The sequence below is a fragment of the Cupressus sempervirens genome, chromosome 2 (assembly GCF_028749045.1).
Source record: "Cupressus sempervirens isolate cs-2001-9-10 chromosome 2, ASM2874904v1, whole genome shotgun sequence".
Lineage (NCBI taxonomy): Eukaryota > Viridiplantae > Streptophyta > Pinopsida > Cupressales > Cupressaceae > Cupressus > Cupressus sempervirens.
The window spans coordinates 651,826,579-651,842,505 of NC_143119.1; the positions used below are offsets into that span (position 1 = coordinate 651,826,579).

Sequence of the window (15,927 nt, forward strand, 5' to 3'; positions counted from 1 at the left end):
GGCATTCTAACATTCCCAAGTCGTGGTGCCCATGAGCATTGACATCGAACACTCTCCAATATCTCTTCTTGGCATTGTCCATCTTATCTCCCTCCGACGTTCAGCAACATTGAAGTGCAAACAAGAATGTTGAACATGTTTTGCATCTATCACAACATTGGTAATTGATTGCCTAACTCGCCTGAGTTTTGTAGTGTTCAACAACCTGAACATGGATTGGGAGCTACAAGTGGTCCCAAAATGTGCCACAGATGCTAAGACATCCATGCAAAGAGTGAAGAAGCATTGTATATACATTCATGAGTGACATAGACTTCTAATTCATCATTGAAGCTTTCCATCCTATACTATGACCTACACAAGTACACGTCCAAACATTGATCTCACAACACTGTGCAGGAGATCTGAAACTTGGGACATGTGCTCTCACTTCCTTGTCTCACCACCTGTGCTCCAAATATTCATAATAAGTTCAAGTTTATCAGCAATCCATTTTTTATTCAACTTTAGTCCTTCGAAAGACCCCTAAGATCGAGTGGCTCTAATATTGCAATTTTAAGAAGGTGTTGAAATACTTCCTCTAATGTTAACGCCCTTCTTCCATTATCGCTTCATGAAGTTATTTTCATATAGGACAACTAGAATCCTTTTCACCTACCAATTGACTATCCTATTGTAACTTTTATGTCTCCCAAATTTTGCTCTGATACTAGCTAAAATGAGATAGTTGATTAAGATGATAAGTATTGTTCTGCAAATATGATGATCTTCGAACTGTAGGAAGTATGTCACATTTATTGATTTCAATGTGTATCTTCCCATCAGGAAAGCATATATATATTATATTCAATAGCAACTTTAGGATCGGTCATGGCTCTTAATTGTGAAAGGTCACGATTAGTTGGTGTTCAGTAACTCACTGAATCCAATATAATTGATCCATATACAAGATATTGAATATATATATTATGCACATGATTCAACTTACTTAGAAATGAAGCTGGTATAGTTTCAGACTTGTTATGAAGATAATCTGACCGAAGCTGTCATATATCAACAGATATGAATATCACAACTAGCATAGATGTCACTTTCAACTTAATGTTCATAATTCTTCCTACATAAATGTCATTACAGTTTTTGTACTCACCCATTATGTTTCTTTATGAAATCAGTTTATTTGCATGCTTCTCAAGTCACCAATGCTGCTCATCAATAATTTATCGTGTAAGGCCAAATCCTATGAAATTTTACCCTTTGCCAAACTATATGATTGAAGATCAATGCTGGAGACAGCAACTTTTTAATAATTTCGTAGTATCAAAAGATTTCTACGCATCTACATGATTGTCAATTACACACTCCACTTCTTTATCAATGGTATAGTTAGTTGATTAGTTGCTTCATCATTAATTTCTCTAAAGTCTATATACATGGTGTAGGGAAAGGGCTCTGACGATATAGGATAAGTCAATGTTTTTGTTTAATATTGATGCTTGTCCAGTTTGAAAATCTCCTGCTTTGAATGGCATGGCTAATGATCATTGAATCGCCTTCCGCCTTTACATTGCATACACCAAGTTTTTAATATGCATTAAGACTGAGAAGGGGACATGTCCCTTTTTTGAGCTAAAAATATTATTATATTAGCAATTTAGTTAAGTTGATCAAAAGGTAACTATAATTGGAAAAACTATATTAAACCAGGTTGGCTTTCCTGCTTATCGGACTTACAAAGTAATGAAATGTGAAATTATGTCATATTTCTTGGCTTAAGTCTGATTGGGTTATATGTTCATTATACAATTTAATCTTTCATATTATTATTTTGTGTGCTTTATTGATTATTACAATAGCATTTGGGCGCTTTTCCAATATTTCTATTAGAAAAGTTGAGCACATAACAATTTGCTTGATGCATTGATGTCGTCTTTTCTTATTTTAGGAAGTTCAACCATCAACATCAGGAATTGGGCCATTTTTCAGTAGTGCCCTTAACTTTGCAAGTACAAAAAAAATTCCAGGCTATACACTTCCTTCAGTCAATGTAAAAGAAAAATCATTTGCAAAGCCTCTGATAGGTCAAGTCAATAGTCCACGCACAAGCTTTAGTTGGTATAAAAGTAACAAAGCTGGAACAATCAACTTGGTGACATGACTTGGTGGGCTTGGCGAGCCGACCTGGCGTGCGTACTTGAACAGTAGACTTGGTGAGTTGACTTAAAGAGTCAACTCGTTGAGGTGACTCGGTGGGGGTGACTTGGTGGGCTGACCTGGAGAGTTGACCTAGGGCGGACTTGGTGAGCAAACTTAAAGAGTTGACTTGGTGAGCATACTTGAATTGTCAGCTTGGCGAGCTGACTATGAGAGTCGGCTTGGCAAGCTGATATGGTGAGTCAACTTAAAGTGGCAACTTGGTGGTGCAAGTTGGTGAGCTGACTTATCGAGGCCACTTGGTGAGGCGACTTCGCGAAGCAACTTGGTGAGCTGACCTACTAAGTGTACTTAAAGACTAACCTTGATGAGGTGCTTTGGTGCGGTGACTTGATGACAAAATTTGGCGTGCCGACCAAGTGAGTTTACATGGTGAGCGAGCTTAGAGAAGCAACTGTATGGGGCAACTTCGTAAGCACACTAAGTGAGCCCACTTGGTGGGGCAAGGTGGTAAAACCATTGGGTGAGTCGACTTCGTGAGCTGACTTAATGAGTCAACTCGTTGAGGTGACTGGGTGGGGGTGACTTGGTGAGCTGACCTGGAGAGTTGGCCTAGGGGGCGGACTTGGTGAGCGAACTTAGAGAGTCGACTTGGTGAGCGTACTTCAATTGTCAGCTTGGTGAGCTGACTTGGCTGGGAGTCGGCCTGGCGATCTAACATGGTGAGTGGGCTTAAAGTGGCAACTTGGTGGGGCAAGTTGGCGAGCCGACTTAGCGAGGCCACTTAGAGATGTGACATGGCGAGCTGACTTGGTGAGTAAGCTCGATGAGCAGACCTAAAGATTGACCTTGTTGAGGCACTTTGGTGGGGTGACTTGATGACCAAACTCAAAGAGTCAACTTGGCTAGCATACTAGTGCATTTGGGTTCATTTTTCGACCTTCATTGATCAAATTTTCGACCAAATTTGACCAACCCATTGGTCAAAATTTATTTGGTCGAAATTTTGACCAACTCACTGGTAAATTTTTTTCAGGCATTCTATAAAACAGTCACATGTCTTGCGTATGATATGACATTTTGCATGTATCCTGCACTCTCTCTCATCCGGCTAATGATGGATTACGTAGAGTGATCTGAAACCATGATGCTAAAAAACACACAATCAAATCCAAAATGAACATGCACTACAAATGGATTGTGGAAATCTGATATTGGTAAAATTGCATGCATGTCTACCAGGACAATCACAACTTGAACATATATTTGTCCTGGTAGACATGCATGCAAAATTAACAATATCAGATTTCCACAATCCATTTGTAATGCAAGTTCATTTTGGATTTGATTGTGTGTGTTTTTTAGCATCATGATTTCAAATCACTCTCCGTAATCCATCATCAACTGGATGAGAGAGTGCAGGATGCATGCAAAATGTCATATCATACGCAAGACATGTGACTGTTTTATAGAATGCCTGAAAAAAAATTTACACCTTTCTGTTGGTAGAAATTTCTACCTTCGTTGGTCGAAATTTTTGACCTTTATTGGTCGAAATTTCTACCTTTTTTGGTTAAACTTTTTTGACCTTCGTTGGTCGAAATTTCTACCTTCATTGGTCGAAATTTTCGACCTTCACTGGTCAAAATTTTTGACCTTCATTGGTCGAAATTTCTACCATAATCCACGAAATTTTTAACCCTCGTTGGTCGAAATTTCTACCTTGCTTGGTTGAAAATTTCGACCTTCATTGGTGGAAATTTCTACCTTTATTGGTTGAAATTTCGACCAATTCCTGTTAGAACCTGCAAATGGCAATTGAGGTTTTTCGACCAAAGTATTGGTCGAAATTTCGACCAACATAAGGTTGGTCGAAATTTCGACCGGAAAAATTCCGACCAATGGGTTGGTTGAAGTTGGTCGAAGTTTGGTCGAAAATTGCGTCGAAATTTCGACCATTAATGGTCGAAAAATGGTCTCAAATGTATTAGTGAATGGACTTTGGATCATTGTGATAATCATCATTGGAAGCACTATGTAATCTCTTCAGCATATATGCAAGTAATAAAAGGAGTACTGTTGTGTTACATGTTCTCGTCTATTGATTGTATGCATTAAACTATTTACCCCATACGGTAAACATTTGGTGTTGTTGCCTATAAGGACTAGGTGCTATGAATGAAGATAGAAATAGGAATCCAAAAGATGATGGCATAAGAGTGGCACGAGAAGTATTAAACTACACAGTAAAGTGATCAGAGGCACAGACTCCAACAACTCGCTGAAGGGTATGGCAGTGGTGGCACAGGAGGTGAATACGGTACCATGGGAGCATTAAGGGAGTGTAGTTGCCAAGTCGATCAAGGGGAAGATTGATAAAATAAGCCCGAGAAAGGCGAAGGGTGATCGAAGGAACAAAGGAAGAATTGGCAAACTGGGATACGCCAAGGGGTAATCCAGACAGAAGGTAAAGGACCAGCGTGGCTCGAAGTGTCAAAGGAACTCGAGTGTGGGGTGAACTCTTCATCTTTGATACACCTGATGAACAAATACAATTTAGTCAAAACAACCAAGTGCTTGAGGAAGCCTTCATGCTTCTTGAGAACATAGGTGTCCATAACGCGGGTGTTCAGAACAGCGCGGGTGTGCAGAACAGCGCAGGTGTGCAGAACAACACGAGTGCAGAACAGTGCAAGCACACAATAAGTACCTCAAACTCGAATAGTAATGGCTAGACCAAAGAAAAAATTGCCAAAGTTTGATGGTGATGGAACGACCGATCCAATCAAACACTGTAAGATATGTGAAACAATTTGGATGGCGAATGGCGTAACCGACACAGATGAATGGGTCCGACAATTTCTAGCAACACTAAGGGGTGTAGCAATTGATTGGTTTGCCAATGCCGATCACCAAAAATTAACTTCTTGGGCAGCAGTTCAAAAGGAGTTTATCACCAAATTTCAATTGCTACGAGACAAAAATAAGATCGTAGCAGAAATATACACCACAAAGCAAAGGAAAAAAGAAATAGTTTGTGTATATGCTAGAAAACTAAAAGAATTAATAAATAAAATGGAAAGTAAGCCGACAAATGGGCTGAAAAAGAGATGGTTCATTAAAGGACTACGCCCCGAGTTAAGGAAGAAAATGAAGATTGTGCCACCATCATAATACACCGAAGCATACAATTGGGCGATGGACATAGAGTTAACAAAAAATGAAAAAGAAGAAGAATAGTAGCTCATCCGACTAAGATGACTCGTCTTCGGAAGAAGATAACAATGGTGGAGAAAAGCAAAGTAAGAACATCCGACCTCTCTAGAAGGATATGATCAGAATGATAAAGAAATTTTAGAATATGTAGAAAGAGACGAAGGAAAACGAGCTACAATGCACAGAATGCAAGACAAAAGGTCACACGAAAGGGTCTTGTCTAAAAAACCAATTTTGTGATATCTGTCAAACTATGGGACATTCCATAAAAGAATGCTCCTTTAATACGAAAACAAGAGGGCATCAACAAGTGCTTCTGACATAGGAGGCTTTCGCATTAGGAGGGAACAGAAACACAAGCAATAATGGTGCCACTTCGGGTGGGTACAGAAATAACAGAAGAGGATAAAACAACAATACCAACAATAATAATGGGGGCCACAGTCAAATTCAGTACAATGCGAACGGCCGCCCAATGGTTCAATATTGAGCATGCAATTTGTGGGGCCACTTTTCATGAAACTATACATCAACAAACACACCAAAGTTGTTATGCGAATGGTGCGGTCCTGGAGATAATGAAGATGTCAAATGCCTAAAATCAGGAGTCAATTTGATCAGCATTGGCACGGACGAAGAAATCTTGGTAATCACCTATAAACAAGCAAAATTGTACCCCGACCTAACGGAAGAAAAGAAGAGATTGGACGAAGTGTGGGCAAAAATTGAAAAAGCAACGCAAACAAAAAAATCACAATTGAAGGACACTACCGATACCTCAACAAAGAATTGCATAGAACAAAACATCATAAGGCAGATATTACAAACTAAAATACCAATCAAGTTAAATAATCTAATCCTCACAATGCCTCAACTACGAACAACACTCACGAACATAGCCTTGACCGCTAAACTACCAGGAGAACATGGAAGGGAAGAGGAAAGCGGAGCAGACCCAATGCTGCTAGCGCTCACATCCAGACAGCATCTAACGGTCGTAGAGATGGGTATATTAGGAACGATCCTCTCAGACACAATTGTGGACGAAGGTTCCGAGGTAAACATCCTACCAGAAGATACCTGAAGGAAGTTGGGACAGCCGACGTTGTGGCCACCTACGTTCCAATTACTAACAGCGGACCAATACAACATTAAACCTTTTGGGGTCCTAATGGCACAACTAGTGACTATTGGAACACAGTCATTCTTACTCGACTTCATCATCATCCTACTGAAGAGGAGAGGATATGACGCCATTCTGAGTTGAGGCTGGCTTGTACAAGCAAGGGTTAAGCATGACTGGAAGAAGAATACCCTATCAATGGAGCACGAAGGTAGAAGATTCATAATTGACCTGCACACACAAATGGTAGGTGAGGAGGTAGCGTCGTTAGATTTTGAAAGCGAAGGTGGGGGGGATGACGAGGGGAATAAGAAAATGGAACCTGATGAAGAGGGAGTATTGAGATTGGAAGAAGCGTCGAATGAGGATGATCTAGATTCAGTGAACAGACTATTTCATTGGCAGATAGAGGATTACGCACTCTTCTCAAGCTGCAACATGCTGGGCGTTGAAGAAGAAAAATGAAAAAATGAGTTCCCAGAGGAATATAGTTAACTAAATGAAGGAGAAGCACAGGTAGATGAAACACTAGCCCATATGTTCAATGAAGATAAGTCGATAAAATATGAAGAGGCCACAGTACAAACCATGAACCTCAGAGATGATATTGAACCAAAAAACATACTAGTAGGAAAAGAGAGAGCTTTGATCGATGCGGAGAAGAGAATAATACACCGTACGGCTGAAAATTTGCAAGAAGAGGCTTGGAGGTGCACCATACGACAAGCACGGGGCAAGAAAAAAATACCGTACAAATTGGAGGCTCCGTATGGACAAGTAGCTACCACCGTATGACCTTCTAGAAGCAGGCAAGGAAGTATTGTACGATGGCCTAGACAAAGCAACCGTACAGATTCAGGAAAGGATCGTACGAACTAGCTAGGGTACCATATAGTACCGTATGAACAAGAGTAGTACATCACCATATGGTACATGAACAAAACTGTACAGCCATAAAGGGGGATACACATTGCTAGACAACACCATATTGTCAAACAACGTAACTGTATAGTCGACCAAAAGAGGCTACCGTACGAACACACATGCACTGTCCGTGAAGGAGAAAGCACCATACGACCTCCTGTACGACAGAAGATAAACATAGGGTCGTACGAACATATAAGAGCATTATTGCGAGGAAAAAAGTACTTTACGTCGTACGAAGGAGCAATTAAAAAAACAAAAAGATATGAAAGCAGCCATATGAAGATATTTTGTACAACCGTACAACTCACGGAAAGAAAACATCAAGTACCATACATTATCAACATACATGAAAGTGAAAAGTGCAAAAGTCATACAACCAAGAAAGAGAAGTTTGGATCATATGTCTAGGAGTTGAAAGAAGTGGTTGTAAGGTCCTTGCAGGATTGGTGGGAGAATGAAGGAGGCATTGTCATACGATCACTCAAAGTTTTGCAAAAGATAGAATGACTAGTATTATAACAGGGGTATAGGTGACTGATAGAAAGGGACATGAAGTGTTCCCAAAAAAAAAATTATAGAAACAGTGTGGAATCAGAAGAAAATCACAAAACTGGTGTGTTCCATGGAGTTTTGTGTGGGTTTGAGAGTGCTAATTTGGTCTTGGCGGTGAAGGCGCTGCCTCTCGACCCCGCTGGGGGCGTTACCCCCTAGACCCCCAGTCACTTCAGTTATCAGTCGTGGGAAGTATGACCGGTTGATGAGACCTAGAGCTGTTGCAGGCATAGAGTGTCTATGTACCAGAGGTGGAAGGAACAATAGAGCAAGCCTTTCGAGAGGGGTGATACACTTTGAGGCACTTGGAGTAGGTGTTGGACATGAGGCTGTCTTGGTGGATGCATAGAGAGCTTGGAAGGAGTTGATCATCCAATTGAAGGCAGTACAATGACACTTGACTCAGTGTACCCAGAAGCAGAGAATGTGGCACGGGTGGATATTTTGTAATTGTCGTCTGGAGACAACTTTTCTTTTGGGGGGGATGATGTTGTCAGTAAAGTTATAAAATAGCCGACAGGTAGATTAGCATGTTGTCAGTAAAGTTATAAAATAGCTGACGGTTAGATTAGCATCCAAAAGGACGCGTGACGGTTGAGTCACCCCTTCGAAATAGTATATGTACATCGTTCAAAATGAACTTTGGATCATTGTGGTAATCATCATTGGAAGCACTATGTAATCTCTTCGGCATATATGCGAATAATAAAAGGAGTACTGCTGTGTTACATGTTCTTGTCTATTGTCTGTATGCATTAAATTATTTACCCCATACGGTAAACAGTTGAACTCTAAATTCAGAAGCTAGCAAGATTACCACATTTGGTACCACTTTAATGTACTCACCAGAATGCAATACAATTCTAATTTTAAACTTCCCACAAACAAATTATGCAAATAACAGCACTATAGACTCTAACATGCTGATATATTAGACAAACTAAAATTATTGCTTATGCTCACTAATATCATTACATTACATACAATGACAGAAATACCTCTCAATCTTCATATTATAATGAACAAACAAATGATAGTTGTGGTTCCAAATACTTTTCTTATTACAATAGAATCTGAAAATGAATGTAAAATAGAGTGCATCTTCAATAGATAAAACTGCACTGAAATACAATGGGCATATACCCATCATAAGCAACAATAACACCATTATAATGCACCTGGATATGTGAACAATGAAGCTTCAATGCACCATTTGAGTAAGATCATCCTTTGAGCACACTCTAACCTTCGAAATACCAAGTTTCATCCTCTTCTCTCAGACAAGAATTTTGCCGTGTTTGGCTTTTGCCACACGTACGTTTGTTATAATGTTTGGACAATGTTTCCTCTGATCTCAAATAAATACATGTGGAAAAAGTGAAACATGTGGAAAGGTAACTAGCTTCTAAAACAACTCACATGAAAAGGCCTATGAGGAAGAAATAAGACAATTTTCATAAAAGCAAGCACTGCTGGTAAACATTTATACTTTAGTTTGTCATGTCAGTCCTGATCTCAAGTAATGCTACAATGACTACAAAACGTTGTAGATTTGACAGACATTAGTTCAAGACACATCATTGTACTAGTGACCATAATTCATTAATACATGTGATTTTGTTTTTTCTCCCATTGATGTCATAATCCATGAGCTTTGTGCACCAAAAACCCTCGAGAATATTTATCCATTTGAAAACAGTGTTTCCTTAATTTAAAATCAATTTTTGAACTCATCTGAACAATGTATTCTTGTTTATGTAGTCAAAGTAACTTCTAATCGATTATTTTATTATGTTTCTAAAATTGATTTAGTGAAGAACGTATAAGAACACTTTGAATTCTAAAATAAAAACTTTTTCTCTTTTTCTCTTTGAGTTTAAATTCAAGTCAAAAATCTCGTGTGAGTCCAAGTCTTGAAACTGTTTAAAATGGGACAATCCAATATGTTGAGATATTCTCCAAATCAGACAATTATTTCTAGCCTATCTTGATTAAGAACCCAATGGAAAATTTACCACACGTGTGACAGAAATGATGCCTAGAAATCTAAGGGTCCGAGACAGTAATGAAAGAAACCCCGATCTAAGAGAATATCTTGAAGTTAGAAAGAGGAAGAAGGAAACAAAACGTTGTGGAATTGCTAGAATATGGCCAGCCTTAGAAAGACTTGTAGGTAGCCAGCCTCAGATCTATTCTCTGCAGCTAAGGAAAATAGTGAACCTAGCGATTATGTTATTCCTATAGCTTGTTAACTTTTGTAAATTCCCTGGTATGGCAGAAATAACTTCATATTTTGGTAAGTATGAGGTTATTTGACAGACTGATTATTATGAACTTCAAATGTTTTGTCATATTTTCTATATTATATAATTTCATATCATGATGTTTCCTCCCTTTGGCATAAACATTTGATTCCTCTCATGCAGCATATTTTCATTTGTAAGTAATTACATGTAATGAACATTATACTCTATGTTTAACATTGCTTATATGCAAAACATGGATGTCTTTCAAATTCAAGGGTTATCTATTATAGTATTAACAATAGCTGGCTAAAAGATGATGGTGTAGCTCCCTCAGTCTTGGTTGTTTCTTTAGGCAGCCCAAGTTGTAAATTCAACTTTTTCTTGCAGCAGTAACCTATGATATGTGGTGATTGCTGATGGGGTTCCTGCACACTACCTGAGAGGTTATTGAGAGGGTTCACCTTTGAGCTAACCTACCAATTCCTTCCAGTCAACAATAATAATAATATTAACTAGATATAAGATGAGGCAACAAAAAGCTTCCTATCCATGGACCACCACAACAAAATCTGCAAAGTCACCATTTTCTTGAGGTGAATATATGTATTTAGTAAAAAGGACATGAACACACTGACATAAGTCAACCTTTCATATAGATCAGCAATAATAACTCAAATTGTCACAGGGAGATACCCAACCAGATAAGAGAATTTTGCAACTGAAAGTCACTTTGCTAAAGCAATTTCTTACCATCTATTCTTTCCTTGGCCAATTTCTACAAGCAAGACAAACAAAGCTTCACACATTTGAGGTGCATGTGGGCCAGAAACATCAAATGTTGAGGAAGGAATTGAAATCCAAGCATGATCCAACTTCCTATTTAGCTTCACTACCAGAGAGCCAGGAACCTCAGCATCCTTCCTGATAACCATGCCATCACTTTTCTCTCCATATCTTAAGTCGAGGTATGACGCACATGCAGCCATGACTGTTGCAAGAGGAGCCATGATCGGTACCTTCACAGTTTGATTTGACACCAATGATGAAAATGGAGCAGAAAATGATGGAAATTCAATATGACTAATGTGGGATAATGTAGCCAAGGCTCGAGCATCAGTATTTGCTTCTGTATGGAATGAAATTACAGGAAGGTCTGCAGGTAAAGCATATTGGGAAAGGAACTGTTTTCTTTTGGAATAAGTCAAATCCTCCAATGCACTCATGTCACCCTGCCCAAAACGAAATTGAAATATAATTTAAGAAGCCAAGCAAATACAACTGTCAACTGTAATTAGAATATATTTATTTTTAATAGAATTGAATTCAAACTTATGATATAATTTATATGTAAATTGACATCAATATTGATCCCCGTGTTTTTCTCCTACATTGTTTAAATAAAAGAATGATGCTAACAAGTGACAAGATCAAGCACATGCAGAAGCTTAACATAAAGTATCCCAGTAACATGACTGAATTTGATTGAATCAGATTCAGATGATTCATGTGTTTCACCACAACTGTTAATCTGAGCTTAAATTCTTAGAAAGCGATCTGAAAAATTACTATTAAGAATTCAATAAATTATAATTTTTGTTCACTGCTAGTTAACATGCAAGTGAATTGTCATTTGTTTTGGGCATGTATTGAATTTAAAATAAGAACAATTAAAGGTGATGTACCATCACAATTCTTTAAAAAAATATCAGAGGCAAAGATGGAACATTTAAAACAGATTAAGAGACTCAGAAAAGATACAATTACTTTTTATTTATTTCAAAACTGAAACCAATTCTTTAGTATTTTACCACAGAATAGAAAACAACTTTTCCTTTTAAAAATCTTCTCGTTGAAGCATAAACTTGTGGAATCATTCTTTGTATGACTAGTGAAAGGTATAAAAAAGGAAGGCAAGAAAATAAATTTAGCCTTCAGATCAGAGGGCTTCCAAAGACCATTATCGTCTGGTTTTAATCCATAATCTATGCACCAAGAAGGCTAAGAAGTAGTTATTATCCTTTCCTAAAGAAGCCAGCAGTCTTGCCGAGAAATAAACATTTTAACTAAATAATTATTAGTTGGCACAGCAATGACATTTGCTTCCGAGTAGTTGGTAGTTATCAATGGTTTATATTACCAACCACAAGGTACTATATATGTACTTCATTGTTGTCTTGGAAGATAGCATTGATTGATTGTAAACATTGCATTATGGAATAGAAGGATACATTTTTCTGGCCATATTATGTTTTGTGTTTACTATGCTGCATTGTTATCTGCTATAATTAAGTTATTATTCTGTGTAATCAAAATAGTTCCCTTGGGAAGTAAACATTTTGGTGTCGTTTCCCTAGGAAGCCTGGAGATTAAAACCACACAGGAGTTTAGCAGTAGGCAATGTAATGGGCTGACCATACAAACAACCATAAGTTTCTGATTCCAAGGAAAAAATCACAGTAGAGGACGAGTTGATACTATATCATATATATTTGAGGGAATGCTTTCAAAGGGAAGCTCCCCATCAAGAGGTCCCTGAAAGTGACACCTGAGAGCAGTTGAGAGTGGATGATAAAGTCAGAAGTTTCTTGCTAAGGCTTCCAGGATTGTCCACACATAACCTAATAATCCTTTTTGACTTTCGGGAAAACAAAGACCAAAACCAACATTGGCAACAAATACAACAGTATGACAAAGGAACCAAAGGGTGGGGGAAGAGCATGACAGAAGAAGCTGCCATACTTTCGGCAATTAATGCCCCTTCTACCAAACAAAGACAGAAAAAGACATACTGTACACATTTGGGAAGTGAGAAAATCTCTTCGACTCAGGGAACAAAGTGAAAGACAGATAGCCCATTACAATGAATCTCAAAATCCATTACAAAGTTAAAGTGTTAGCTGAAGCCAAAGTCGAGAGAGAGAGAGAGAGAGAATTATTCGACAAAGAAGGCACATGTCATATGTGGCATGAGTGGAGTAAATTGCCAGAACCCTACCACTCCACAATGACGTAGTAGAAAATCTGGATAACAGACAAACAATCCTGTACAAGTAGTGTTGGATAAGAAAGACTCAGACACCCACTCCACGGAGAGTAGTCCATTAGTGCACTCTACAAATGACGAAGGCGACGAAGAGAGGACCTCAAGAACAAGGTTGCCTAGATATTTAAGAACAACCTGTAACGCATTGAGAACCATAATAGAAGAACCAAGAATAGGGGACCTAGGTTAAAGACCCCGAAAAGGAGAGAATTCAGGAATAAGGTAACCAGGGTATAAGCGAGGCTGACAATGGTTAGAGGGTTGACACGTGGCCGAGAGTGCGAAAGGAGAAAAGCAATCTAGTTAAGTTCTTAGTACATCGTACAAACCGTTTGAAAACAATGGTAACCCCCCAACAAGTCTTGGTCTTAATTGGTAGAAACTCCCTAAGTTCAATGAGAATGGATTGGAAGATCTTGTGCAAAATTGTAAGACATGTGAAACCATGTGGTTGGCAAGTAGTCAGATGAACAAGGATTATTGGTTGAGGACATTCATTGTCACATTATGAGGAATAGCCATTGATAAATTTACAGGGTTAGATGAGGAACACATAGAATCTTAGATTCCAAGAAGAATTTTAACTCCTAAGGATGAAAACGAAATTATGGCTGAGATTTATAACACCAAACAAGGGAGAAATGTATGATCTTACAGACTTAACCTAAAAGAGTTATTGGGCAAGATGGAGAACCAACCTGTTGATGTATTAAGAAAAGTTGGTTCATCAAAGCTTTGATTCCTTCATCAAGAAAAAGCATGCACCCATGTCCCCGTACATTGATCCTTACAATTAAGCGATGGACATTAAAAGTGAAAATAAAACATGAGGATTAAAAAAATGAGTGATGATGATAGTATGGAAGACAATGGCGATGATTGTGAATAAAAAACAGTACAAAACCTCAACAAGATATATGCATGATGGAACTGAAAGCACAAAACAAAAGATCAAACAAGTGAGGTGCATTCACTATAAAATAGGTTGCACAAAAACCACCAGTCTGAAGAAACTATTTAGTGACATTTGTCAAGTACCAGGACATTACATCAAGGAACACTTGTACAACCTTAAAACAAGTACACAAGTGCTCTTTACAAAAGGGGAACAAGCAACACCATTGTCCACATGACCAAAATTACCTGCCAACCCTAATGCATTGCTTAGCGGATACTATAGCAACAGGTAGAAAATGATCACATTAGTGGCACATGGAGCAGAATCCAATACAATGCAGAATGGAGAACAATTATCCAGTGGAAAAAGTGCAACAAATGGGTCAAATTGCCCATGAGTGCCAAAGCAACCAAAATAGCTTGCTATGAAAGTGCTATGGACCAAGTTACCATGAAGATGCCAATTGCCAAAAGAAAAAGGGGGTGAACATGCTGGTTGTGACTGGCAATCACCAAGATGCAAACAAAGAAAACACTATACTGAGATCACCATACAAAAGAAAGGCTTCTAGAAGCCAAGGCCAATGTGGAATAAACAATGGTGAATGAAAGAAAAGCCTCAAATGATGCTGCTAATACTCCATTATGGGAGGAGTCTAAAAAGAATAGAGTAATAGGTGTTGCAAACGACCAATCTTGTCAAGGTGACAAACTTTCTACAGACCATGACACGATAAAAAATACAAGTCACAAATATAGTCATTGATGACACACCAACCGAGAGCAACATATGCCAGAAAAAATGACAAAGAAACCACCATATGAGAGGAATGTGGCCAATGACCTAATGCTGCTGACAGTGAATATTATGAGGAAGCCAGCTGCCTATCAAGATGGAAATCATGGGGAAGGAAATTAAATAAAACCATTGTCAATGAAGGCTTGGAAGTCAACATGCTACTAGAAGAAACATGGAAATATCTTGGGAAGCCAACATGCTACTAGAAGAAACATGGAAATATCTTGGGAAGCCAACACTCTAGCTATTAACCTTCCACTTGTTGGGTGTTGATCAACATGCCATCAAGCCACTGGGGACATTAATGGCATAGAAAGTGACAATCAACACATAACACTTCTTTCCAGATTTCATAGTCATCTCACTATAAAAGAAGGCATGCAATGCTCTCCTTGACAGGGGTTGGTTGATAACCACCAAGGAAAATCAAGATTGGAAAAGAAACACATTATCCATTTAAAGTAACACGTGAAAGCATGTCATTGTTCTAAGTAGTCAAGCAATGAGTGAGAAGTCAACACCTCTGACTCAGAATCTAATGAGGGAGATTTTGAGATAGATGAATGAAAGCAAGCAATGGCATCAAATGCAAAAGGGGTGCTCAAATTGGAAGACTTCTCCAAGGATAAAACATGCTCTCTAAATGGGTTGTTCCATAGAAAAATGGAGGATAATGAAGTTCTTTAACATGTAGATCAGGGAGATAGAGGAAGTTGGCGAAGCGAGTTTCTATAATATTTCGTTCCTATACACGCACCAAAATAAAACCTTTCTCTAGCCACGTTTGGCAACCCAATGGACTTAGTACATATTTAGAAACTAGTAAGAATCTTGTGATGGCGCACGGAATGAATAGCAATCCTCTGGACCAAGGGAAGGCCGTACAAGACAGTCCGTATGGTATTGCAGGAGGGAAAAGAGTGTGTCATACGATCGCACAGAAGGGGCCGTACGGGAGTTGGCTGGTGTA

General features: G+C 38.6%; 1 protein-coding gene across 13 annotated transcripts in view; it reads right to left on the minus strand.

The window, feature by feature from the left end:
• Positions 1-10,788: 10,788 nt before the first annotated feature.
• LOC149575059 (uncharacterized) overlaps positions 10,789-15,927 on the minus strand; it is a 156,880-nt gene continuing 151,741 nt past the window's right edge. For all 13 annotated transcript variants that reach the window (XM_089814937.1, XM_089814932.1, XM_089814928.1 and 10 more), the window contains one exon: positions 10,789-11,447. In XM_089814937.1, coding sequence (XP_089671063.1) covers positions 10,965-11,447 — 483 coding nt within the window. In that variant the 3' untranslated portion in view covers positions 10,789-10,964. The remainder of the gene's footprint in view (positions 11,448-15,927) is intronic.